This window comes from Notolabrus celidotus, chromosome 23 (genome assembly GCF_009762535.1).
Source record: "Notolabrus celidotus isolate fNotCel1 chromosome 23, fNotCel1.pri, whole genome shotgun sequence".
Taxonomy (NCBI): domain Eukaryota; kingdom Metazoa; phylum Chordata; class Actinopteri; order Labriformes; family Labridae; genus Notolabrus; species Notolabrus celidotus.
Genome location: NC_048294.1, coordinates 21,106,262 through 21,133,459, shown reverse-complemented (window position 1 = coordinate 21,133,459; position 27,198 = coordinate 21,106,262). Strand labels below are relative to the sequence as shown.

At 42.0% G+C, this 27,198-nt stretch overlaps 2 protein-coding genes across 2 annotated transcripts in view; one reads left to right on the top strand and one right to left on the bottom strand.

The window, feature by feature from the left end:
• The window catches only part of zanl (zonadhesin, like), a 31,655-nt gene extending 22,591 nt beyond the window's left edge, over positions 1-9,064 (top strand). Inside the window, 21 exon segments of the mRNA XM_034677209.1 lie at positions 20-196; positions 343-551; positions 677-821; positions 908-1,005; positions 1,097-1,243; positions 1,423-1,587; positions 1,683-1,810; positions 1,955-2,226; positions 2,315-2,523; positions 2,893-3,034; positions 3,114-3,364; positions 3,452-3,581; positions 3,728-3,929; positions 4,043-4,204; positions 4,372-4,502; positions 5,708-5,910; positions 6,118-6,253; positions 6,678-6,818; positions 6,922-7,015; positions 8,621-8,676; positions 8,777-9,064. Of these exon segments, the coding sequence (XP_034533100.1) occupies positions 20-196; positions 343-551; positions 677-821; positions 908-1,005; positions 1,097-1,243; positions 1,423-1,587; positions 1,683-1,810; positions 1,955-2,226; positions 2,315-2,523; positions 2,893-3,034; positions 3,114-3,364; positions 3,452-3,581; positions 3,728-3,929; positions 4,043-4,204; positions 4,372-4,502; positions 5,708-5,910; positions 6,118-6,253; positions 6,678-6,818; positions 6,922-7,015; positions 8,621-8,676; positions 8,777-8,832 (3,254 nt within the window). The 3' untranslated portion in view covers positions 8,833-9,064.
• Positions 9,065-10,918: 1,854 nt separating this feature from the next.
• map11 (microtubule associated protein 1) lies at positions 10,919-26,930 on the bottom strand. The gene is made up of 12 exons (XM_034676986.1): positions 26,290-26,930; positions 22,641-22,724; positions 22,391-22,520; positions 22,095-22,181; positions 21,754-21,874; positions 21,515-21,662; positions 18,993-19,054; positions 17,523-17,695; positions 16,737-16,876; positions 15,708-15,880; positions 15,453-15,623; positions 10,919-14,164 (listed from the first exon to the last, which is right to left on the bottom strand). The coding sequence occupies exons 1-12, from the start codon at positions 26,686-26,688 to the stop codon at positions 14,146-14,148; spliced, it is 1,707 nt and encodes a 568-aa protein (XP_034532877.1). The 5' UTR covers positions 26,689-26,930; the 3' UTR covers positions 10,919-14,145.
• Between the last annotated feature and the right edge of the window lie 268 nt (positions 26,931-27,198).

The following is a 27,198-nucleotide window of genomic DNA, read 5'->3' as shown; positions in this document are numbered from 1 at the left end:
CTGTGACCTTTGACCTCAGGTATCTTCAAGCCGTGTCACGCCGTGGTCCCCCCCATGCCGTACTTTGAGAACTGCGTGTACGACATGTGTGCGACGGGCGGTCAGGCTGTGGCTCTGTGCCAGGCCATCGAGAGCTACGCCGACCTGTGCGCCTCTGCAGGAGTCCCCATTGCCTGGAGGAACAACACCTTCTGCCGTAAGTCTGTGTGTGTGTGTGTGTGTGTGTGTGTGTGTGTGTGTGTGTGTGTGTGTGTGCAAGTGTGTACGTGTGTTTCAAAATGAGGACACGTGTTCCTGGTTTTTGTCTGAAGTTGTGTAAAAGCTGTCTAATTCCCCCTCCAGCGCTGAAGTGTCCTCCTGGCAGCAGCTACACCCCCTGCGGCCCTGCCTGCTCCCAGCCCAGCTGTCAGAATCCTGAAGGCTCTGGAGGCTCTTGCAACCACCCGTGCGTTGAGGGGTGTGTGTGTAACCCTGGTCTGGTCCTCAGTGGAGACAAGTGCGTCCCCCCCAGCGAGTGCGGCTGCACGGACGAGGACGGAAAGTACCGACCGGTGAGTGTGGAGAAGGTTAAAGGTCCAGGAGTGACTCTCAGTTTGAGCGTGCACTGAGTGTTTCTGTGTGTGTGTGTGTGTGTGTGTGTGTGTGTGTGTGTGTGTGTGTGTGTGTGTGTGTGTAGGTCGGAGACTCGTGGTTCACGGAGCTGGACTGCTCAGAGCGCTGTAAGTGTAACAGCAACAACAACGTCACCTGTCAGCCATGGATCTGCAGCCCTGCTCAGGAGTGTAAGGTGGAGGAAGGCGTGCTGGACTGTCACTCAACAGGTACACTCATCACAGCCACTGATTCAGTCTTCATCTTTACACACAAACACATCTTTACATCTGTTTGTACATTTCTCCCTCCTCAGGTAAAGGTGTGTGCCACGTGGCCGGAGATCCTCACTACTACACCTTTGATGGAGTGATGCACACGTTCATGGGCACCTGCACTTACACTCTGATTCAGGTAGGAGAGGAGTTGACACATTCACACCTCTGTCATCTTTGTGCCTTTACTTCTCTCTCATGTCCTCAAACCTCTCGTCTTTGTCCTGCAGGTGTGCGACATCTCCAAGGTGACTGACTTCACCATCGTCGCCAAAAATGAGGAGCGTGGTCAGCCCGAGGCCTCGTATTTACGCTCTGTCAAAATCTACCTGCCGGGCGACCAGGTGGTGGAGCTGCAGAAGAGCCGCAGAGTTCTGGTAAAGGACTTTGTCTTTTAGATTTAAAGTTACAATGAGAGACTTTTGTTTTGTGTCGATTTTGGCGCCCCCTGTGGACAAAGATGGTACTGCTCTGCTGATTTTGATAAGCATTAAAATTAGGACGCAGACATGTGGACGTTTGGTTATAACGGGATGCTCTCTCTGACTCTTCTCAGGTCAACGGACGGCGGGTACGAACCCCCGTCACCATCGAGAAGGCCGGAGCCAAAGTGATCACCAGCGGCTCCTTCAGTCTGCTCGACACAGACTTTGGTCTGCAGGTGAAGTTTGATGGAGTTCATCACCTGGAGATCACAGTGCCCGGAGATTACTTCAACAAGGTAAGAACCAAAAGAACTCTCTGATTTAGATGATTTAAAAATGTCAGAGTCTAAAACTCCGCCTTCCGCCTTCCGCCTTCCTCCTTCCTCTGCAGCTGTGCGGCATGTGTGGAAACTACAACCAGAACGCTACTGATGACAACCTGAAGCCCGACAAGACACCAGCCAAAGATGCGATTGAACTGGGGAACAGCTGGAAGGCCGATGGAGACAGTGATCCTGGGTGAGTTTCTGAAGGAGCATTTTTCTGATGATGCTATAAACAGAGAGCATCCATTTTAAAATTGCCTAATGTGTCTTTAATCCAAGACCATACCTGTGTTTGTCCTGTAAATTCAATCATGAATCTGACTCCTCCTTCTTGCAGCTGTACGCCTGACGAACGCCCCGACGTCCACCCCGACTGCACCGCAGAGGAAGAAGAGCAGTTTGAGGCTCAGTGCAGCTCAGTCATCCTCTCAGACACCTTCAAGCCCTGCCACTCTCTGATGCCCCCGGAGGCCTTCCTGGGTAACTGCGTCTACGACATGTGCGAGTACGACGGCATGCAGGCGACTCTCTGCGACAACGTGGAGGCGTACGCTCAGGCATGTCAGAGCGCCGGCGTGACGATCAGCTGGAGGAACAGCACCTTCTGTCGTAAGTTTCCAAACAAACTCAGTATGGATGATGATGTAACGATTCAATAACCATGCCCTAAACTCCATATATGTAACCCCCCCCGCAGCTATGCCCTGCCCCTCCAACAGCCACTACTCAGACTGTACTGCCCCCTGCCCCCCCACCTGCTCCGACCTCTTCCCCATCTTCTGCCACCTCCCCCCCACCACCTGTGTGGAGGGCTGTCAGTGTGACGCCGGGCACGTCCTCAGCGACAACAACTGCGTCCCTCTGGACAAGTGCGGATGTTTGGGCGATGACGGAGAATACCACGACGTGAGTGAAATTAGCTTCGTGCTAATGCTAATGATGTTTCTTAAAATCTTTGCAAGCTGTCACAACAGTCGAGTGAAATAAAACGTGAAATCTGGTTTATGTACCAGGCTGTAAACATGTTTATTCCTGCTGTAACATTTTAATATGAGGCTCTATGGGGACTGATTCACTTTTGAGGTCAGCCTCTAGAGGACACTCGAGGAACTGCAGTTTTTGGGAGGGAAAAGTTTCTATATTTTTCTTCTAGTGTCTGTGGACTGTTTGCAATTAGAGTTTCATTACTGAGAGGAAAACAGGGATGAATTTAATGAGTTATTTAAAATAGATGCAGGGACACATCACTTCATCTACTCTGCTGTGTGTGTGCAGGTGGGAGACTCATGGCTGACAGATAAATGTGCAGACAGGTGTACATGTGAAAAGGGCGGTAAAATCACCTGCAAAGATCACACCTGTAACCCCAACACCCTGTGCTCCCTGGACCAGGGAGAGCTGATGTGCCGACCCACCAGTGAGTCCAGCTTGCTATCTGTTCACATGGATCAGACACTTTGAAGCCGTCTGTAAAACCATTTTATCTTTGCACGCAGAGTTCAGTCGGTGCACCGTCGCCGGGGATCCTCACTACAGAACCTTCGACGGCTTCACCCATCACTTCCAGGGTCCCTACACCTATGTGCTGGCTCAGGGCCACAACCTGGAGAACATGAACGTGGATCACTTCCAGGTGAGAGGGAAGAACATCCGGCGCGGTGGCAACAGGAAGGTGTCCTTCCTGGACCAGATGTACATCACTGTGTACGGCGTGGATGTTCGGTTCTTGCAGAAGAAGGCTATCCTGGTGAGTGGATCCTTGTCTCAAAGTCTCAAACAAGCAGCGGTTATTTTCTGCTCGTTCTGGTTGTAAAAGTTAAAACCTGGTTTTCAGGTGAACGGGGAGCGTGTTGCTGCTCCTCTCACGCCGGTGGACGGTCTGACCATCACCATGAACTCCAGACAGGTGCAGCTCACCACAGACTTTGGACTCACAGTGCGCTTTGACGGAAACAGCCGAGGAGGTGAGAAACAAAAACTGTCTTTACAGAGTCTACGAAAAAGTTGAATCATCTCCAGATGATATTGTTTGAGTTTGAAGAATGCTTCCTCACTGTCTCAGCTCCTCTTCCTCTGGATCATCAGTCATATCTGTCCTGTCTTCTTTTAGAGATCATCCTGCCAAGCACCTACACAAACCTGATCAGAGGTCTGTGTGGAAACTATGACGGGCTCACCAGGAACGAGTACATGAAGCCGGACGGCGTGGTGGTCAGAAACCTCAACACATTCGGAGACAGCTGGAGGGTCTCCGACCGACAGGGTGACGTAGTGAAGAGCTTCGACCGTCCTCAGACAGTCCACGTCCACAGGTAGGAGCACACCTTATATCCGTGTAGAGAAAGGTCTACTTTGAAGAGTTCAGAGTCAAACACTGACACGTTCCTGCATTGGAACCTTAGAGTAACTCGTTCTCGTTCTGCAGGCGGGACGTCGAGACAGATCCTGATTCTGGATTTGTGACGTCAGACTGTACCTCAGCTCAGCTCGAGGCCTTCAACAGCAAGACTCAGTGTGGAGCTATGTCCGACCCTGATGGTCTGTTCTCACGCTGCCACAAGAACCTCCCCCCACAAACCTACCACGAGTGAGTCCTCTTCATGAGTGTGTGTGTGTGTGTGTGTGTGTGTGTGTGTGTGTGTGTGTGTGTGTGTGTGTGTGTGTGTGTGTGTGTGTGTGTGTGTGTGTGTGTGTGTGTGTGTTTGGTACTGTTTTTACGTGTGACTCTAACATGCGGTGCGTTTGTGTTTTCAGTGACTGTGTGTTCGACCTGTGTGCGGAGCAGGGCAGTAAAGAGCTGCTCTGTGCTAGCTACGAAGCGTACGCTACAGCCTGTCAGGAGACCTCAGTCAACCTGGGAGGCTGGAGGAAACAGCTGGGCTGTGGTGAGATACACACACTCACACACACACACACATACAAAGTCTCGTTGTAGACAAATATAAAAGGTCAGCGTATAATGACATAGCATCCAGTGTTTCACAAACATAGTGATGTGCTTCAGATCAAACACAGGCTGCAGATTTCTTTGCTTTAGTTTGTTCCTGTGATCTCATTACGAGGTTCAGGTTCAGGTCTACGTTTATTTTTAAGCACTAATTAAATTTGAATTAAGCTGTTTTTAATGATATTTTTTAAATTAATTAATAAAACGGATCATTTTTTAAAAAGAATTGCAAAATTTAAAGTCAAATGTTCGAAATAAGAAATAAATAAAAAACGTTGTGTACAAAATGAAAAATAAAGAAATTAGAATGTGAACATCAAAAAATTAAAAACTGAATATTTAATTTAAAGATTAAGAAAAAAAAGATATAAAAATAAAGAAAATCATTTAAAAAAATGAAAAATAAGGAAATCAAATAAAAACAAAATCCTAGTTTAAAAATTAATAAATCAAATGTAATGATAAAAAACTTAAGGAGTTGAGACGAATAAAAAAACTAATTCAAGCATTCAAAAGTAGAGAAAAATAAAACAAGATTTTTTTTTTTAATTTAACTGATGAATCAAAGTCAAGTGGTTACATGGATACACATTTTGTGTTTTTTTTATTGTGCTTTTCACAGACAAAAGTCTGTAAGTGCTTCTCAAAGACAAAACCCACAGAAAAAGAAATAAAATAAAAAAAGAGGCAGAATAAAAAGTGATGTGTTTACACGATCCAAGGGTACTTTGAGAAACAGATACAACAAGAAATTAACTCATAGCTTTAAAAGTTGTGGGACAAATTCAGAAATGTAACAAAAAGGAAACCTTTGAACTGGTGAAACTTTTTTTATCTGTATCAGCAGAGTAAAAACTAAAATCTCACCGAGTGTGTTTGACTAATATTCAGTCAATATCTCTTTAATTGAAGCCACAGAGAAGCTATCACACCTCATTTCAAGATGTTTTACAGGGTAATTTAACTTCCTGCACTGCCAGCTCATTTTACTCATCATGATCCGATCAACCCTTATTTATGACTGGTGATATCTTACATTAGGATACTTTATCTATTTGAACTATAGCGAGGTGGTGAAATAAACTAAACCCTGGTGTTTAAAAGAGCTGTCTTCTCTCTCTCTCTCTCTCTCTCTCTCCTCAGTCCTCTCCTGTGGTGCAAACAGCACTTACTCCACCTGCATGTCTCCTTGCCCCTCCTCCTGTGCCAACCTGGCGGCCCCCTCCGAGTGTACCGACTCGTCATGTGCAGAAGGATGCAAGTGTGACGCCGGCTTCGTGATGAGCGAGGGCATGTGTGTGCCATACACGCAGTGCGGCTGCCTCTTCGTTGACAGATACTATCCTGTAAGAGTTTCATCAGGCAGGTACAGCACAGTGTCTGTGATCATGTGACCTCCTCCTCCTCACTCTCTCTCTCTCTCTCTCTCTCTCTCTCTCTCTCTCTCTCTCTCTCTCTCTCTCTCTCTCTCTCTCTCTCTCTCTCTCTCTCTCTCTCTCTCTCTCTCTCTCTCTCTCTCTCTCTCACTCTCTCTCTCACCCTCCATCCTGCAGCTGAAGGAGAAGTTTGTGACGGAGGATTGTTCGGAGACCTGTGAATGTACCAAGACTGGAGCAGTGTGTCAACAAAAGGGCTGCGAGAAAGGATACGTGTGCACCATATTTGAGTTCAAACGAGACTGCTACAGAGGTCAGTGTGTGTGTTTGTGTGTTTGTGTGTTTGTGTGTTTGTGTGTTTGTGTGTTTGTGTGCGTGCGTGCGTGCGTGCGTGCGTGCGTGCGTGCGTGCGTGCGTGCGTGCGTGCGTGCGTGCGTGCGTGCGTGCGTGCGTGCGTGCGTGCGTGCGTGCGTGCAGAGTGAAATGCAAAAACCGCAGAGGCCAAGTTAATTCACTTTTTTGCACGGATAGTCAGATCGGTATCCGGACTTTATTTTGCACACATCATGTGTGTTTGCCGTCTTTGTTTTGGTGTTTTTCCACCTCTGCATCTGTCTGCACCCTCCCCCCTCAGACAACAGCCAATGCCTCACTGTCATAGCACCTGTTCATGATGATTGTGTGAGAAATGGAGTAAAGATGTGTAAATCTGATGGTTGTGTTGTTTCATGCTGCAGAGAGTCCCTGCCTCAGTTACCCATGTGAGAATGGAGGAACCTGTGAGATGGGCAGAAACAGCACCTACACCTGTCAGTGCACTGAGGGCTTTGAGGGCTCCAACTGTGAGAACGAGATCATTGAAAGCGATGGAGGACTCGGTGAGGCGCTGAAAAAGACTGAATTAAAAAAAAAAAAAACATCTCTTATAATCTTCCTTCTACAGAGAGTCTGATTCTGTGTCTTATAATTTGTTCATCACAGAAGAGAAGTGGATCATCCTGATCGCTGTGCTGGTCTCCGTCGCTGTCTTCGCCATCTTGGTGACCATCGTGTGCGTCTGCAGAAGAAAATCCAAGTGGGTCTGACTCTGTGCAGGAGAAACGTCAAAGTATCTGTGTGTGGGAGAACGGGCATGCGTGCGTGTGTGTGTGTGTGTGTGTGTGTGTGTGTGTGTGTATTTTTACGACTGCTGAGTGACATTTGCAGAAAGCCCTAATCGACATCCCCCAACCCTGCAGGTGTGTTCAGAACAGTGATGAAGCAAACCGTCGCACGGCTCAATTAATTCAAAGAAAATGGATAGGATATCACAAATACGTCTGCAAAAATAATGAACAAACTTCGGATGATGGCAAAATAAAAGTTGAACTTGCGTGCATTTCTCTGCAAATAAATTGCATGCAAATTTTGGAAAAACTTGAAGCAAAGCAGGCAGTTTTTAAACAGATATATGATACTTTGCACTAGAACCAAGCTTTGACAAAAAAAAAAGTCCATTCAAAAAACGAGTGTTTTAAAAGTTGTTCTCTTGTCGTTTTGGAGACAAAGCTGACAGATGATGAGTTTGTCACAAGTATCCTGATATAGTTATTTCAGCCTCCATTCAGCCTCTGTTACAGTGAAGCTGAGACTCAGTGGGGATAGATGGACAGGCGCTCCAAAGCTGAAACAGCAAAGAACCATCTGTTCATTGACATTAAATCACATTAGCATCTGTTTAATTTGGCCTCATGTCGCTGTACTGAGACAGATTTAAACTGAATTAGTGGACTTGTTAGTTACAGTGAAGCTGAGACTCAGTTGGGACAGATGGACAGACGATCGTAAGCTTAAACAGAGCATATAACCATCTGTTTATTTCAGACACATAGCGCTGTAGTCCGACAGATCTCAGCCCACTTTAGTATGCCTTGTTTGTTACAGTGAAGCTGAGACTCAGTGAGGACAGATGGACAGGTGCTCGTTAGCTTAGACAGAGCACATGAACATCTTCTTTTTTCAGTTTCCTGGTGCTGTAGTCAAACAGATCTCAGCCTGCTTTTGCATGACTGATAGTTACATTGAAGCTGAGACTCAGTTGAGAAGGATGGACAGGGGCTCCTCAGCTGAAACAGAGCAAATAAACATCTGTGTATGTCAGCTACATAACGCTATAGTCAGACAGACGTCAGCTGACTTTAGTGTGACTTGTTGGTTACAGTGAAGCTGAGACTCAATGGAGACAGATGGACAGGTGCGCGACAACTGTAACTGAACCCTGTTAGTTGGTGCCCCTCAGAGAAATCCAGATACTGATCTAAGTTAATAGGTCATCAAACTAGGCTCTGCCTAGCCTCGGGTAGCTGGAAAAAGAGGCATGCTTTGGTCTGAACACACCGTGAGGAAGAGGAGGATGAAGAGGAAGGTTCAAACAGTGACTGATCATTAAGAGCAGTTTCATTTTCATTGCAGGTCAAAAGCTTATGTTATTCAGCAGTCAGATAAAAATAGGTGAGAGAAAAAACAATCTTGTAACCTTGGGATCCTCGTGGTATCAGTGATGATATAAATTGGGAATCTGCGAGATCAGAATCCAGAGGTGGAGGGATCTTTTCGAGTCTTTCGAGTCTTTCTTCTCTCTCTTACCTCATACGAGAAGAAGAGAGTTCAGTTTTTCACCTGTGTGTGTGTGTGTCTGCAGGAATAAGAAGAAGAAGGAGTTGAAAACTATCAGCATGAAATCATCATCATCAACAAGTAAGAACCATCTGGAATATGATTCCTTCGTGGAGTTATAAGTAAATACTTGTGTTGATACTTATTTCGTGTGACCTGAACCTGAATCCCTCTCTTTCAGGTGTGCCTTACAAAAACATAGACGATGAAAGGAAAGATAAGGTCACCAACATGTGAGGACAAATGACCACTCTGCAAGGAGAACTGAAGAACCTCTGTGAAGATGATAAATCGCTGTAAGAAATGATGACTATAGTTTTTATGAGCTTGTGAATATTGTTGTTTTTGTTTTGCTTTCTTAACTTATGCTTTGAAATGTAATTTTAGTCAGATATGAAAGTTTAATTTTGAGGAAATCTAGACCTCTGAATGTCATGTTAATGTATTTATGAAATAAATGCTTTGAAGAAAAAAATGTGCACGTGAGTTTGTGAAGACCTGTACGCCTCAAGAACCAAAACAGACAAAGCCTCATAAGGAAAGATTGAAAGAGGTTCACCACTCTGTGAGAGACTGAGTGAGAAAATAATTCAACAGTTTCAGAACAATGTTCCTCAGAGTAACAAAGAATGAGTGGATTTCATCATCTCCAGTACATAACATCATTAAAAGATTCAGAGAGTCTGGAGACACCCCTGTATAAGAGGGACAAGGACCAAAACCAATATTGGATGGACCTGATCTTCAGGTCCTCAGGCAGCACTGCATTGAAAACAGAAATGACTCTGTAATGGAAGTCACTGCATTAAAAACAGACATGACTCTGTAGTGGAAGTCACTGCATTAAAAACAGACATGACTCTGTAGTTGAAGTCACTGCATTAAAAACAGACATGACTCTGTAGTGGAAATCACTGCATTAAAAACAGACATGACTCTGTAGTGGAAATCACTGCATTAAAAACAGACATGGCTCTGTAGTGGAAGTCACTGCATTAAAAACAGACATGACTCTGTAGTGGATGTCACTGCATTAAAAACAGACATGACTCTGTAGTGGAAATCACTGCATTAAAAACAGACATGACTCTGTAGTGGAAATCACTGCATTAAAAACAGACATGACTCTGTAGTGGAAATCACTGCATTAAAAACGGACATGACTCTTTAGTGGAAGTCACTGCATTAAAAACAGACATGACTCTGTAGTGGAAGTCACTGCATTAAAAACAGACATGACTCTGTAGTGGATGTCACTGCATTAAAAACAGACATGACTCTGTAGTGGAAATCACTGCATTAAAAACAGACATGAATCTGTAGTGGAAATCACTGCATTAAAAACAGACATGACTCTGTAGTGGAAATCACTGCATTAAAAACGGACATGACTCTTTAGTGGAAGTCACTGCATTAAAAACAGACATGACTCTGTAGTGGAAGTCACTGCATTAAAAACAGACATGACTCTGTAGTGGAGATCACTGCATTAAAAACAGACATGACTCTGTAGTGGAAGTCACTGCATTAAAAACAGACATGACTCTGTAGTGGAAATCACTGCATTAAAAACAGACATGACTCTGTAGTGGAAATCACTGCATTAAAAACAGACATGACTCTGTAATGGAAGTCACTGCATTAAAAACAGACATGACTCTGTAGTGGAAATCACTGCATTAAAAACAGACATGACTCTGTAGTGGATGTCACTGCATTAAAAACAGACATGACTCTGTAGTGGAAATCACTGCATTAAAAACAGACATGACTCTGTAGTGGAAATCACTGCATTAAAAACAGACATGACTCTGTAGTGGAAATCACTGCATTAAAAACAGACATGACTCTGTAGTGGAAATCACTGCATTAAAAACAGACATGACTCTTTAGTGGAAGTCACTGCATTAAAAACAGACATGACTCTGTAGTGGAAGTCACTGCATTAAAAACAGACATGACTCTGTAGTGGAAGTCACTGCATTAAAAACAGACATGACTCTGTAGTGGAAGTCACTGCATTAAAAACAGACATGACTCTGTAGTGGAAGTCACTGCATTAAAAACAGACATGACTCTGTAGTGGAAGTCACTGCAGGGGTTAAAAATCATTGCTTGTGAACGCAGTGCATCACTGCATCAACGAATGCAGGTTCAAACTGAACCATGCAAAGAGGAAACCATATGTAAACATGATCCAGAAACCCCGGAGACTTCTCTGGACCTGAGCCCGTTTAAGATGGACAGAGGGGAAGTTGAAAACTGTCCTGTGAAAAACGACTGCTGCTGATGTCATCTATCAGATAAATGAGAACAACAAAAGTTTTACCCAGAAATACTTTATTTTTCATTCAAGTAGACAGAAACAAGGAGATCTGTCCCAGCAGGAGACCCGTCCTTACACAGCCAGAGTGACTCTATAAACATCTGAGTCTTTACAGAGGAGCCTTAACACAGAGGAGTTCAATACAAGACACATTCATGATGTCTGGACAGCAGCTGTGTTCAGCTTCAGATACATTCTGCTTTTTAACTCCAGTGTTAAACAAAAACAGTCTGTTATAAAACTCTACACGTCTCTCATAATGTAAGGTCTTCAATGTCAGTATAAACGTTTCCTGATGTCAGACTTCAGGAGTATGTAATAGCTGCTGAACACTGGAGGATTGTTCAAATACACTGTATTTCATACAGACTGTCACTTCTAAGAAGTGGACATAATCACCTTCAACCTGCCTTAAACTTGCATTCTCTCTAATGTCCAGCAGGGGGCGAGTCCACTGTCTGGTTTAGAAGTCAGAGATAATTATCCTCCTTCTCAGCTGATTTATTCCCTCAGTAAACATTCTCCTCGTGAGTTTATGGTCTCAATCTCTAGTTTTAAGTCTTCTTCAACACAGACTGATGTTAATTTAGTAAATCATGATCCCATTTAGAGTCACAGAGACCAAGAATCAGGGGAGGAGTGAGACAGGGGACACTTGGGATTAAGAATTCCCATCTAAGCGACCTGAAAATGTCTTGTTCAGAGTTTTGTTCCACTGAAGGTCACTCTATGAAGTCTGATCTTCAGGGAGGGGGAATTAACGTTGAAAGTCTGTTTTTAGCCCAAAATGGGCAACCTAGTTAATGTCACAAACATATGAATTACAGATACACCTATTGAACCAAAGTAGCTAAAAAAACAGAAACTGAAAAAGGATTTAAATCAAAGTCAGAATCATGGGTCATGTAGGCACTGCAGTCTAGCTTTGATACTGGTTTGTACATTAAAAACAACACAGCTCTATGATTATGATATAAGACCTTCAGAATCCTTTAAAGGAAATTCAAGAACAGCTGGTTTCAAACATGCTTAATGCAGCAACACCCTCTGAAATCAGGTAGACCTTTTTTTACATCGCAGTTAAACAGGAAGTCATTTTCACTGCGGGCTTGAATGATTGGACGTTGAAATGAGAAGACTTACACTGCCCTGTCAGACCATGGAGTGCTTTTATGTTTAAGTTTAAAACTCTACAGAAAATAAAAATGTACAATCCTACATTCAAAATAAATAAGACAATAACCAAACTTTAAATCAGCAGTTTGAAAGAAAAGTTCCTATCAATGTCCAGACTGTAAACCCCCTCTAGCTTCATAAGAGCGGTGCTGAGCTTCAGATTTTATCTCGACTCAGAGTAAACCCAAAACTTCTTTTTATGTGCACTAAGCTAGAATATTTCAGTAGATCAACTTTTTGAAATCGTCACATTTTATAAAAGGATTATCTGGAGTTTCCTGATTTCATCCCAAGGGAAACAAGAGCTGCCTTAACAACAAGAAGCAGCAGACAAAGAGCTCTACAGTGTTTAAAATGTGCTAAACTATAAATATCAACAAAATATCCCACGAGGCATTAAAAGAAAGCATTGAAATAAAATACAATGAAAATGTAAAAGAAAAGAAAAAATAACAACAACAACTGATGTTGGCGTGTAGAAGGGGAGCTGTTAGATCAGTGAAATGTAAACTGTTAATCCAGGATGTAATGATACAATGATAATCTACTGGCATTTAAAACCAATCAAAAGAGAAACCCTTGAAATTATCGATTAATGGAGAGACAATCCAGTGAAAAGAATCAATAAAAAACAGATAACCCAGTTGAATGATAAACCAGTCAAGTAAAACCACCCATAAAGTAAAAAAAACAGTGAAATGAAAGACCTGTGCAATGATAATCCAGTGAGATGATAATCCAGTGAAATGATAATTCACTAAAACAATAAATCAGCAAAATGCTAATCCAGTGAAATGACAACCAAATGAAATGATAAAAAATATACAAGGGAAAAGCTAAATTATTGGAAAGAAAATCCAGTGTCTCATTAATCCAATGGATTAATAATCCAGTAAAATGTGATGAAAGTCCTGAGAAATAATAAACCAGCAGGATATTTAAGCAGTGATAAAATAAACGAATGAGAATTCAGTTCAGCGAACTTCACATTTGGAGGAATGAGAATCTGTAAGATTACAATCAAGTTATTTTCTAATCCAACAGAACATTAATCAACAGTTAAACCTATGGTGAAGATTATTTTATGAGATAATAAACCAGTAAAGTTATTAACCAGTTGATTATAAAGCATTAAAATAAAAAATAAAAATAATGATATATTACTGGACTGTCACACTATTGGAATAATAAATTACTGAAAAGTTAACTTATCCGAATGTCAAGTTATTCAAATGTCAAATTATTGAAATGTTAAATTATAAAAAACGTCAGATTATTGGAATGTCGAACTATTAAAATGTTTAATTATTGGAAAGTCAAATTATTGAAATGTCAAATTATTGGAAAGTCAAATTATTGAAATGTCAAATTATTGGAGAGTTCCATTTTTTAAATGTCAAACTACTGAAATGTCAAATATTGGAATGTCAAATTATTGGAGTCACAAATTATTGAAGTAATAAATTATCGGAATGTTAAATTATTGGAATGTTATATTATTGGAATGTTAAATTAATGAAATGTTAAATTATTGGAATGATAAATATTTCACATAAGTTATTGGAATGGTTTATTATTGGTTTATTCAAACCCTTAAAATGATTCTTTTTGTATGGTCCATTTTGGATTGATAACATGTGCGGTTGTTAAATAGCTTTACTATGAGTAGGTTAAAGGATAATCTAAAGGAATGATGATACAAATATAATTCAGTCAGATTATTAATAAGTGGCATCTTGTGAATTGATGAAGTGACGGGTTAGTCAACATATAAGAAAATAAACCAGGGGAACAATAATCCAGTGGAGCATCAAATTAATGACATGAAAGAAACAGCCAAAATAAAATCTCATAGAATCATAATCCAATAAAATCCTAATCCAGCAAAATGATAATCCAGTGAGATGATAAATTATTCTTGTCCACTCAGACTTTCCTGTTGTTTTCTTCATCTTTACCCTGTAGTCCATCACTTCTCCTCTCACCTCCTCTTTCTCCTTTTCTTCTCCCCCCACCCCCCCTCTCTCTCTCCTCCTATTTTCTCTCTTTCAGGCGATGGATGAGACCCTGAATGTCGGGGGGAACAAAGGATGAAAGTTTGATGGATTAACAGAAAGGCAAACTAATACTGAGATAACAATTTTCCTTAATAATCAAAATAAACATTTTTTATTTTAAACTTTAACATCAAATTATTTTTTGAAGATATTTTCACTCAAAATGTTTGTACTGTTAAATTTCATGCCTAAAACTGCTGAGGGCTGCTTTTTCCACAGGGGGCGCCAAAACTCACACCAACAGAACTTTAAAGTCAGAAAATCAAATTATTTCTCAGCTTTAATCTAACAACAAACAAATCATCTAATCACATTTTCTTCTAGGATTTTAAGAGTTTATCTGTTGTTGTTTTTCTTTTTCTTCAAACTAAAAAAACAAAAGTAAAATGTACAAAAATGTTTATTATGTGCATATGGGAAAAGATAAATTATTAATAATTAGTCAGGTTCACAATAATCATGAAAAGCTTAGCTGTTTAAAGTAATCTGATCAGATTAAAGCTATAAGCTTGGATTAAGTTTTGATATAGAGAGGTTCAAAAGAAAAAAGATCAGGTTATCCAGGTCTTGTTTTTTATTGTACTTCAAACTTTTGAGTAAGATTGGGATAACTGAATCCAGGAGAGGGCTGGATTCAGACCGGATTACAGGAACGACATGGAAAAGAAGTCTTAAATTAGCCCAATTAATCATTATCTTTACAGAGTGATGATCAATATACAGTTGTGCTCATAAGTTTACATACCCTGGCAGGATTTGTGATTTTTTTGGCCATTTTTCAGAGAATATGAATGATAAGAGAAAAACTTTTTTTCACTCATGGTTGGTGGTTGGGTGAAGCAAAATGTTATCAAACAACTTATAAAAACAGCAGAAACTACCCAAGAAACAATAAATTCTGCCAGGGTATGTACACTTATGAGCACGACTGTATAAGTAGACATAAGCGTTGTTTTCCCGATAAAGTAATCCATAGAGTACTTTCAAAACCAAACCTAGATTATTGAATTTAAAGCATACTAAGATACTTCAGTTTGTGTGGATTTTAGCACCCCATGTGGACAACATGTGTAGTCTCATTTAGAGCTATCATAATCTGAATTAGTGATAAAAGTCTGTCTGCATAAGGTTGATTCTTTGAAAATAACAGGACTAAATTAATCTGGATTATTTGATCCAGGAAAGAAAAAGGGGATTTCCAAATCTGGGTTATCTCTGGTTTCCTCCTGGTTTTAGACTTTATGATACTTGACTAGGTCGTGTCATTACTGAGAGTACAGAGTGCTGAAGCAGTTTACCTGCTGTGTTCCTGAAGTATCGGCTCCAGCACCAACACCTTACACTCTCTCTTTGCGATCTTATCCAAAGAGATGAGGGCGTGCTCAGGGGGGAGGGGGAGGGGGAGGGGCCGACCTGCTGGAGACCACACAGGAGGAGTGACGGCTCGATGGTCCATGACACTGCCTGACCTGCAGACAGACAGCAGAGACAGAGTCAGGAACGTCTTTCTCACGGTGTTAACAGAGGGACTTTGAACGCACCACACTTCCTACCTGACGTGGTGAGACTTGATGGGAAGCTGATGAGAGAAGCTCTGAGACCGGCCCAGACTGTTTCCTTGCTGTAGCTCCCTGACTGCAGGGCTGGGTGATGAAGATGATGATGATGATGGAGGCTCAGCAGGAGGAGAGGTGAACTGGAGCTTCAGCTTCATGTGCTGACTCAGCTGTGTGTTTAGAATCATTAGTTTAATGTGAGGGGAAACTCTGGACACGTCTATATTGCAGTTACTATATTTGAACAGGATGGGGAGCTAGAGAGGAGCAAGAACTAACAAACACCAATTTATCAGAACGTCTCTAAAAGTAGTATGGGAGGTAGAGCCTTCAGCTATCAGGCACCGCTACTTTGGAATCATCTACCAGTCAGGGTCCGGGAGACAGACACCCTCTCTACTTTTAATATTAGGCTTCAAACTTTCCTTTTTGATCAAGCATACAGTTAGAGCTGGCTCAGGCTTGGACAAGCTCTTAGTTATGCTGCTATAGGCTTAGACTGACACACTTGGATCCGGTCTCTCTCTCTCGCTCTCTCTCTCTCTCTCCTCTAGCTACCTGTCACTTACTTTAACTCTTCCTGTCACATTAAAGTTACTAACCATAGACCTTTCTGGAGTCCCTGAGCTCCCTTGTCTCGTAGGTTCCTCTGGGTCTGCTGCTATGGACGTTCTAGACTCCAGCTGCTACAACTACTACTGTCTGTCTCACCACTATCATCTCTCTCTCTCTTCATCTCCCTCTATCCCTCTCTCCAACACGGTCTCAGCAGATGTGTGTCTAACATGAGTCTGGTCCTGCTGGAGGTTTCTGCCTGTTAAAGGAAGTTTGTCCTTGCCACTGTAACTTGCTAAATGCTGCAAAGTGCTCTGCTCATGGTGGATTAAAATTAGATCAGACTGAGTCCTGTCTGTAAGATGGGACTGGATCTGATCCTGTCTTGATGTTGGGTCTTTGTTAATAATAGAACATAGAGTACGGTCTAGACCTGCTCTGTTTGGAAAGAGATGTGTTGGGATTTGGTACCTCAAAGAGTCCGGTGTGAAGGATCTGGAAGGCCACGCTGAAGGAGAGGGTGGAGCCTTTTCTACATCGTCCCAGGTAATTCAACGGAGACTGACACATCACAGACCGCAACCCAGAGACCGGCAGACCTCCTCTCTTAGCTGATGGATGGAGGGGTGGACAAACCAGGTGTTGGGAGGAGCACACGAAGGAGAAGAAAGTGAACATGTGTGTTTTATTGCTGTCCTTTGACCCTTGCTGCACAAGAGGGGTGATACATCTGTGGACTCTGGCTGCGGAGAGCTGCTGACAGAGAGGTGGAGGTCTAGTTTTTGCAGGCTGGGACAGGAAACGAGCCAACTGTCAAACACAGAGCTGCTGTTTATGCATCACTTTGGGTTACAACCCCAGGAGCAGCTTGATCATCCTGACATCACAGATATTTGATCTGCACTGTAAGAGAAATGTGTTTCATCCCCAGGCTTCACTGTACTTTGGGATTTCATCATCTCACCCTTCAAGCATCTCAAAGACTCCTGGTGCTTTTGAAGGATTTTCCACATCTGGACACCGACCCGGTCTGTTTGAGGGAGGCTGACTTTAACTCACAACAATGCGGATACTCCCCTGTTATTATTCACCTCACACCTCAGGGCTGTTACGACACATAACAGACTGTGCTGTGTGTCGAAATCCCTCTTGCATGTCTCCACAGGACTTACTCAATCACAGGTATTTTATCACTAACTGATTAGAACTAAAGGATGTTTGTTTTTGCACAGAGGTAAAAGAAAGTCTGCTCCTCACCCTCACAGTTCCAGATCAGTCGTACAGACAGGAAGTCCTGCAGGTCATTGAGCAGGGTGTATTTAACCCAGAAGAGCTCCAGAGGCTTGACAGCTCGGGGACAGGAGGCCATCATCACCAGGCGAGGACGATCCAGGCGGATACTCGGCAGGGAGTAACAACTGGAGATGAATCTGGAATAAAAGAGCAGACTGGCTTTTAAGTGTTATGTTTGATCAACTAATCTCAGAGCCTCTCTGAACGGGATGCATATGCACCACACACCACTTCCCCAAATACCCCTGGAAATAAAGGACCAAATGTTCCACGTCATGCCCCTGGGAAACAAAAGGACATTCCAGCCTCTGACGTCCTACTGGGAATTAATGCAGGCATGGATGTCTTAAGTTCCAGGATTTAGCCAAGCCCAACAGCAAAACAAGGCAATGCATCTTCAAACATCTTAATGCATGCAGGCACAGAGAACAGGTGTTCCAGGATTTAGCTGGGCACCAAACAACCCAGTGCTAACCTATCTAGTACAGAAATCCAGTGCAAAACCAATGCAAGACTCCTGTATCCCTCTTGACCTGATGGAGACAAGGAGGTCCGAAAACCATTGCTGGTAAGGGAATCTGGGATTTCAGGATTAAACCAAGCCTTCAGATAAAAGATATCATAACGCCCAACATTTCAGTGGACAGCGATTCTGCACAAAGGTCCACCAACATCCCACTGGAAACTAATGTGGGTTGCATACTTTAAAGGTCATTTAACAAAGTACAACACAGTTCCAAATAGGTCACTGCATGGAAGTCTGGTGTTCCAGGATTAAGTCTACCCCGCTAAACAACTAAAATCTCAATGTCTGAAAAACCCTTTCAACTCACAGCCAATCGTCGCCGAGTTAATCCCTCAGCGTGGGATTTAAACCGGATTTTTCCAAGATTTTGGGAGATTAAAACACCTTCAGCCAAATCCATCTCACATGCAGATTAAAACAATGAATCCAACAAAGAGTCAGACCAATCTCAAAAACTCAGCCGGCGTGACAAAGTTTGATTCTCTGGGTCCAGTATCATTTTAAAGCACTTGGAATTGAAGAGTATCAAAGATTTTAACAACCTTAGCAGGCTCTTCTACTTTTCCATCTAAGTATTCATAAAGAAGAAGTGCCCATCTCTTTTCCTACACTTCCTGTCCTTTTTGTTTCCTGGTTGTTTGAAATGGTTATTCTGTTCATTAATAAGCATCAAGAAATCTCTCAAAAACAAGAGTGCAGTCTACAGAACTTCAAGTTTAAACAATGTTAGAAAACTCAAGTTTCTGTAGCAAAGCCCAGGTACAGCAAGGACACTAATGCAGACATCAAGGGCAGGTTTTCCAGGATTTAGACAGGTCCCTTATCTTACCACACGCTGCTCTCTGAGATATCCCACTTCACGGGACTCTAGGTGAAACAACGAGCGTCTGAACAGGAAGTTAGGTTACCTTGTGTATGGCAGTGCAGGAGAGAACCACTGTAACACAGCCACCAACTGGACCTCCAACCCCTGAAGAAGACACAAAAACACTCACACAGGTGATTTCACTTTCACCATCATCATCTTTTTTAAAAACAGACAAGATTCTGTTAAAAAGGATCTAAAAATAAAGAACAGGTAGAGCCTCCATCACTTTGTTCATCTGATTACATAACATGGCACACTGTGTGGGAGGGCGTAATCCTGTTTAGAATAAAATCAAAGATCAGATCCAGGGTATAAATGACTAAACTTAGCCCGGCAGATGTTAGGGGTTTGGAACATTTGAAATACTGACAGATATAACATCACAATCAGCCAAAACAACACTGTGTTTCAGTGGTAGATGAAACTATGGATCATGTCGACTATCAGAGCATAAAAATAAAAGATGTTCAATAACTTGTGCAACTTTATAAAACATATCCTTCATCATCTGTATTATATATCATTATCTTGTCATCAATATTTTTGAGTTTATCTGTCAAAATACTTTGATAATATTAGTCTGATACTTGCAATTTATTATCTATGACTCCCAGAAACTACATGAAAATATGCAAAAATACTAATTAGATATCAGCAGACATGTTTCTGTTGCAGAGTTTGAAAGGTTAAGTGGTTATACTTTACATATTTGAAGAACTGTCATTGTTAACGTATTGATCTTGGTGCAAGTAAGGTCCAAAATAATTATTACTATGTTCTTTTTGTTCAATCACATGCTATTTTATCCTTTTTGGCACACCGTAGTTAAGCTGCCGCAGTGCCTCCCTCTTTCCTCCTGCTGCTGGGATGTAAAATAACGACATCATGGCTCTTCTGAACGACACATTTCACTTTAAAAACTTACAGACAGCTCAGTTAACAAGTCTTAAGTAATCTGCACTTTGAGTCAAACTGAGTTAAAGTATCAGTGAAGTAATTTGAGTTTGAGCGAAGCATACAGGATGAGACTAAATCAGGAAGTTAACTACAGTGCAGCTAAATGAGAAGAAACTGTCTGTGGGTCTAAGGGACGTCCTCAGTTTGGAGGTTTCAAAGTGGAACTCCTGAAAAGTGCAACGGCTGTTGCATTAACCAGAGATCCCTGAACGTCATTATCTCAGAATAACTGTACACTAGGGATGTCAACAATTAATCAAGTATTGATTCATTGATTGTTAAGAACTTACTCAAACACATTTTTTTATATCACGAGGAACAAACATCATGTGGTCTCATATTTGGTTCAGCTATCAGGGAGGTGTTTTAAGTTTAAAGCATGTTTGGATGTGAATCAGCTGACTGAAGGTGTTGCACACAGCGGGAGACTCTCGGCTGGGGGCTGTGTCTGAGTGACAGGTCTCAACGAGCGCTTTTTTTCTCTGCTACCGGACTGATTCTGACCCGGTTGTGCTCCTGGCTGACACACCTTCACATGCCTATTTTTCTCAATAAGAACGAGTAGACAGAAAACTGGACACTTGAGTCTGAAATATGTTTCTGTTCAGTTCCCTTGTTGAAGTCTGAGTCTTCACTTTTATGACTGTGTGTCCGCTGAGATTATGAGCCTGCTTCACATGTCGATATTCAGTGTGTATTTAACATTTTGAACACCTAAATATGATCTGTAGCTATTCAGTACTGTAAGTTATATACATTGTGTCATGAAGGAAAATTTGATTCAGGGGAAAAAACGCATTTGGCATTGTTTTTTACATGGAAAACTTTAACTTTTTTTTTATGATTAATTGATAATTGATCGTTAACATTTCCAAAGATCGATCACGGAAAATACTTGAAATTTTAATCCCTACTGTACACAATTCTTACTCTGATTGAACATTTAGTTAATACACTCCTGCAGATTTCTGGAAGTGTAACAGTGTTCTCCTATAAAATAATAAACCCTAAGTTTGACAGAATAAACTCTCTGAAGCTGTCTCCTCCTCTGAGTTGTGGTTTCAGATCTAACTGGTGCAGATGGGAAGTGTTCATTTAATTATAAATCGATGAGTCAAGAACATAAAGTTCATTTCATTTGCTTTATATTGTTATTATGGACTCTAAAGTGTCTGAAAATGCTAAATAATGGGATTTTAAAGATGTAATTAAAAACAGGATTCGTGTATTAAACAGCCTTCATATTTCATCATCAATAAACGCTTCATGCAGATCAAAAGTAACATTTAAAACTATCAGAAGTTTCACAGGCTGATGTCTCTACTTCCTCTGAATCATAGAGCTCTATTGTTCTCCATCAGTGAGCCAGAACTGAGGCAGACTTGTTCCCTCATCACTGTGAACTCTCACACTGAACTTTACTCTGACTCAATCCAGCATGCTCCACATATTTACAAGATCACAAGATTCATCCACCGCTGAAAACAGTCCCAGAAAGAGAAACAATGACCTTGTGTTTTCAAGAAATCATGAACACTTTAAAACGTTTGCAGTTAACTTTGTTCATAATAATGTGCTATAATGTCCTCCATCCTGTCCTCTCACCTCACAGGAGTCCTCCTCTTCTGTGTCTTGTAGCTGCAACTGGAACAGGAAGCTCTGCTCCTCCAGGGCGCTGAGCATGCTGGGTAAACGTGAGGACTCGCTGTCTATCCTGCAGAAAGCAGCCATGGAGACCTCAGACGACTGATGGCTGTGGCGTAAAAAGGAAAAGGTGAAGTCAAGAACACACCACGAACACAGGAAAGGGTTTTTAATCTGAGACTTGATGCTCATGCTCTCACCAGACGTTGTCGACGACCAGCACCGATCCGTCTGGCATCATCGGGAGGTAGGACGAGTTGTAGTTTGGAAGAATCTTCATGTCTCTGAGACACAGCTCCTCCTGAGAGCTGCCGTTCAACACTGAGGAGAGAAGAAGGAGCTTTGTTGACCTCACTTCTTATCTGTCCAGCAGTAGAAATTATTTATCCTAGTTTTTGGAGCTTGTCTGTGTGTGTGTGTGTGTGTGTGTGTGTGTGTGTGTGTGTGTGTGTGTGTGTGTGTGTGTGTGTGTGTGTGTGTGTGTGTGTGTGTGTGTGTGTGTGTGTGTGTGTGTGTGTGTCAGCGTCTGTGTTTCTTTCACCTTTGAGGACGGTGAGGTGTTTCCCAGAGACCATCATCTGCTGACACTGAACACTGGGAGGAGGAAGAACCTTCAGGAAGGTGCTGACTGCGAATAAAAACACAAAATTAAGTAAAAACCAAAAGCAGAGAGAGCCAGGGTGCATGCATGTATGTGTGCGTGTGTGTGTGTGTGTGTGTGTGTCTGTGTGTGTGTGTGTGTGTGTGTGTGTGTGTGTGTGTGTGTGTGTGTGTGTGTGTGTGTGTGTGTGTGTGTCTGTGTCTGTGTCTGTGTGTCCATGTGTCCGTGTGTCCTACCCTGTGCCTTGAAGCTGCTCTGGTCCTGCCTGAAGGTGTGTGTTGGACTCTTGAGCTGCAGGAGAGTCAAGTATCCGTGTTCTCTCACCTCCACCTCCTCATCATCCTGATTCCACACCGTCACCACCACCTGAGAGCAGGAACAGTTGCAGCTGTTCAAACTGATTTCTATCATTATATTAGGTTTGTTTGTTTGTTTGTTTGTTTGTTAGTTTGTTTGTTTGTTTGTTTGTGTGCAGGTGAGTCTGACCTTTGCTTTGATGGTGTTGACGGGCAGTTTGTCCAGAGAGATGGTGAGACAGAAGACGAGCTGATCATCCAAAAGCAGAGCAGACTGCAGGAGGACACAGAGGGAGACGTGAGAGAGCTCAGTGTGGTGATAATATGGGGAATAAATAAAAATCACCAAATAGAAAGCTCTGCACATTTACAACTACAGTTAACGTCATTATTAGATAATTAAGTAAGGCTTATTACCCGGCTATAAATTAAAATACAAACATGTTGGTAAAAACATTGATTAAAGATTATTTTATTGATCTAAATAATTTATGTTTACAGTTTTTAAAAATAGTCCCAGTGATTTCTCGTCAGTTACGTTCCATGGTTTCTACAGAAACTACATTTTTTATAACGTTGTTTATCAATAAGATTCTTACGGAAACTAAAGGTTTTTGCTGCATTGTTTACCAATATGATGCTAATGGACACTTACAGGTTGATTTGATATGATTTGTGATCAGTTTGCCTCTGGTGTTGATCATATTAGTGAAAGTTAAAAACCGTAATCAAGGGTTTTTTGACCAATCAGAATCAAGCATCTTACACAACCTGAAGCTCAGTAAGAGAACCGATTAATAACAACTTTTAATTCTTAGTTAAAGCTGGGGTTGGTAGTCAGATTTAGATACACTTTTTGTTATACTGGTTAAAATGATCTTTATGTCCAAATGGTAATCAATACATAATGTGTTCTTAAAAAAGAGTGAAAAAAAGCTGCTATCTACAGCCGGAGTAAACCTGGGAAAACACCAACCAATCACCGTTTTTGGGTCCCAAAATTTTAAACCAATCAAATCACGTACATTTCCCCGGCGTGTACTCCGAGTCCCCATCCCCTGCCTCTGCTTCCCCTTACTCTACTGACTGCCCCTCTCGCTCGACCTCGGGCCTGTCCCCTCTGACCCGATGAGGTGCTTTGCTCAGGACTGTAGTCCGGATCAGAGTCTAAAAAGCTCTCACCACGGGGCTCTGACAAGCAGAAGAATGAATGACATTCAGTAAGTCCTACAGAAAATGTAGATGTACTGTAGCGTCCGTCCGGACGCTGTAGGGATGACGAGCCGATTGGTGAACACGTTGATCTTTAATAATCGGTCACTGTCGGCCGTGATCACGCCAACCAACAAAGCACTAAGAATGAAGAACTTCTCCTCTTGTCTCTCCTCTCCCCTGTTCACACACTCTACACCTCTCCTCATGCCTTCACTGACTGTCAACACTGTAGGAATTAAGAACATCTACACTGAACACGTTTAACAAACAGTAGAGCTGTTACAGTATTATATATGTGTTATAACTTTTCTCCTGATATCGTGTCACCGGTACAACTGGATAATGCTAGCATGACAGTTGTGAGTACTAACAGCAGCCATGTTTGTTTGTTTTTTTAACTTTCACTATGATAATGTTTTGGTGAGGACCGGTTTTGAATCAGACACCATCATATGGTCATGAGTCAGCGGCACTTGTGCATGTGAGTGGGGGCGTCGTTCTGGAGGAGCTCCGAGGGAGGAGGGGGGAGGGGGGTTAGACGGAGTCCTGAAGACATGCTACATTCAAATTCATACTAGTTTTCCGAGACTACCAACCCTAGCTTTAAGTCCATAAAAGGCTGGAAAACATCGGTCCAGGTTTGTTCAGCAGTCAGAAACTCAAAGGATGTTCAGTTCATATTCACATGATTATAATTCAGTCCAAGCCTTTAATATTTTCACATAAAATAAAGTTTTGTCTACTTTTTATAAATATTTACAGTTAAAAGAACATCTTTGCTTCCAGATCTGAGTGGTCGGCGCTTCACTAATGCACATAATAATTTTGCACAATTCTTAAAGTTTCAGAGATATACCCACACATGTGCAGCAGCTGCTTTTGCAGATTTGCATATCACACAGGATCTGACCCTGAAGGAGCCCTGTGTAATATGTTACAGCTTGAAGCAGTCTAACTTTGTCACTAACTGTTTCACCGCCTCTGAAACCTGCGGACGTCTGCAGACCTCCTCCCTGTCTGCAGGTGGAGGCCTGAGCCAGTTGGCAGTCCCTGAAGGCCTGAATGTTCAGTCAAGTCCAAACAGATCCAGAGCTCGGAGATGGTGCAACATGCAGAGGAAAGTCTGGAGGTGTTCAGACATGCTGAGATGATAAAGGTAAATACAGAGGCAGTCAGTGTGAGAATGAGTAAATGGACAGTTATTTAAAGGCTTCCTCTGATTCTATATATATGCAGGTATGACAGAGAGTGTGAGGGTGAACTTGTTTGTCAGTGACTGTGCACATCACTCACACATTCATCTTCTCCAAGCTCCACTTGTGCATTTTTATTTTAACCTGCAGACATCAAAATGCTCTGACTAGACCCCAACTCGACAATCTCATATCACTCCAGTTTTAGCCTCGCTGCACTTTATGATACCTTTCTTTTAAATAAGGTCTCTCTATCGAAGATATAGAAAAATATTAGATTCTACATCATCAGAATAGAAGAGAAAAACCCAACCCTTAAACGCACCTCCAAGACACTACATGATGGCTCTTCTCCCATCTCTTCAACTAAGGTCCAAAAAAGCTGCCAGCTTCTGTCAAATCTCCAGCTTGATATATGATCTCTTTGATCCAGGGAGAGTGTTTCGGGGAAGACGGTCTTTCCACCTCTGCAGAATAAGGCACCTTGTGCAAAAGACCAGGACGCTGCGCTTGTAGCTACTTGGGCAAGTCCAGCACATTTAGAGCAAGCTTACAGAGTCTTGTCTGCACCTTTAACAAGTAGGGTCCATGTCAGGCCTGATTCTAAAATGTCTCACCTTTGACGAGTGAAGCCTGTGATCTCAAATCGTACGACAACAAGACGCTGACAGATTGATATCTGCTCATTTAAATCCTCTTCCCATTTAATTTTAAGTTGGTCAAACTTTTCAAAATGTTATTGCTTGAGAAGATTTTATATCCTAACAACAATTTGCACTTTATGATACTTCTGATGACTTAAAGTGTTAAATAGTTCAACCCCTTTAAACTCTTTATGACACAGAATGACCTCTTAACATCAAACTTAAACCAAACGTTGTTTTTATCTTTAAACTTCTCTGACTTGTTGCTGCTGCAGAGCACTTTGGTTTAAAAGGATGGAATAAAATCTAAGTTTATTATCATTATTATAATCTTATAATTATAGATGGGACCAATTATCCATATGGTAAAATATCGTTATCATTAAAACAGGTTGTAAAGAGATCACCATCTTTAATTTTTAATGTTTAATCTCTTTGAATGCTTTTTTTTTCATCTTTTCTCATCTTAGATTTTTTTAATTTGCCCTGTCGTTACTGTCATTTTTATTTTGTATTTTTGAATTTTCAGTTTTGTGTATTGTTGCTCTTGTATGTTTTGATTGTGTTTCTTAAGAAAGGTCTCCTTCTTATAATTTAACTTCACATTAATGATCAGAATCAGAATCAGAAATATTTGATATATCCCGGGGGGACATTCAGATCATATGATAATAATCAGTTCTTATGCGTGCAAGTAAATAGATACATCTATTTTATGATCCTTATAATAAACCAGTTATAAGAAAATCGAGATATCGTCCGTATTTATCCCCTTTATCCCTCTCACCTTGTCCGGTTCTCTCCCCCCCTGTCGTCCCCCTCTGGCCGGGTTGCTGTGCATGAGAAGTGGTCTACAGTGTGTGAAGCTCCGGGTTGTGCCCCCCCTGTCTCCAGGCTCCTCTTCCTCTTCATCCTCGCTGCAGCTGGAGGTCTGGAGTTCCGGCTCGAACTCCACGGGAGCCTGTTGTCGGGTCTCCGCGGCGCTCACGCTCCCCTCAGCGGACAGAGACCCCGCCAGGTCCCTCCAGGAGCTGTCATCCCGGAACTTCAGAACCAGCAAGACCTGCACTGTCTCTCCGAGGAAGACCTGTTTGCGCCGCGGGAGGGACTTGTAGTCGGACAGGTCCGACAGAGAGGACACAGGAGCGGCAGGAAAGTAAATAAAGTAGTCGCATCGTGCCTCCATTACTATAATGAAAGAGACATTTAATCTGCTGCAGTGTAAACAAACCGAGAGGAAGAGCTGCAGTCCGCTTTTAAACAGAGATAAACACGGATACCAGCCAGTTAGGGAGAGGAACAGCTTACTGCAGCAGTTTAATTATGTTATTAATACAGAAAACATCTTTAAAGTGCCGTTTGAGCGATGATTAGCCATCATCACTGTCCTCTTCCGTTAGCAATACAAACAACAGGCCGGCTAATCGAGTCAGAGCTCAGCTGCAGACCGAAGTAATCGATCCACAGGGAACAGAACACAGAGCGGTGGCTGGATTAGTACAAAGACAATCTAACTCAAGCAACTTCAGACTATTACTATCACATAAACTCCATTAAAGTTGCGTTCAAATATAATTTTATTATTTATTTGTAATAGGGCCACTAAAAAAATCTACTTAAAGGGCGGACGAGCAAAAATATATTTTTAAGGAGTGATTTTAAAGCGGCTGTTGGTAGGAATGGTGTAAAAAACGTT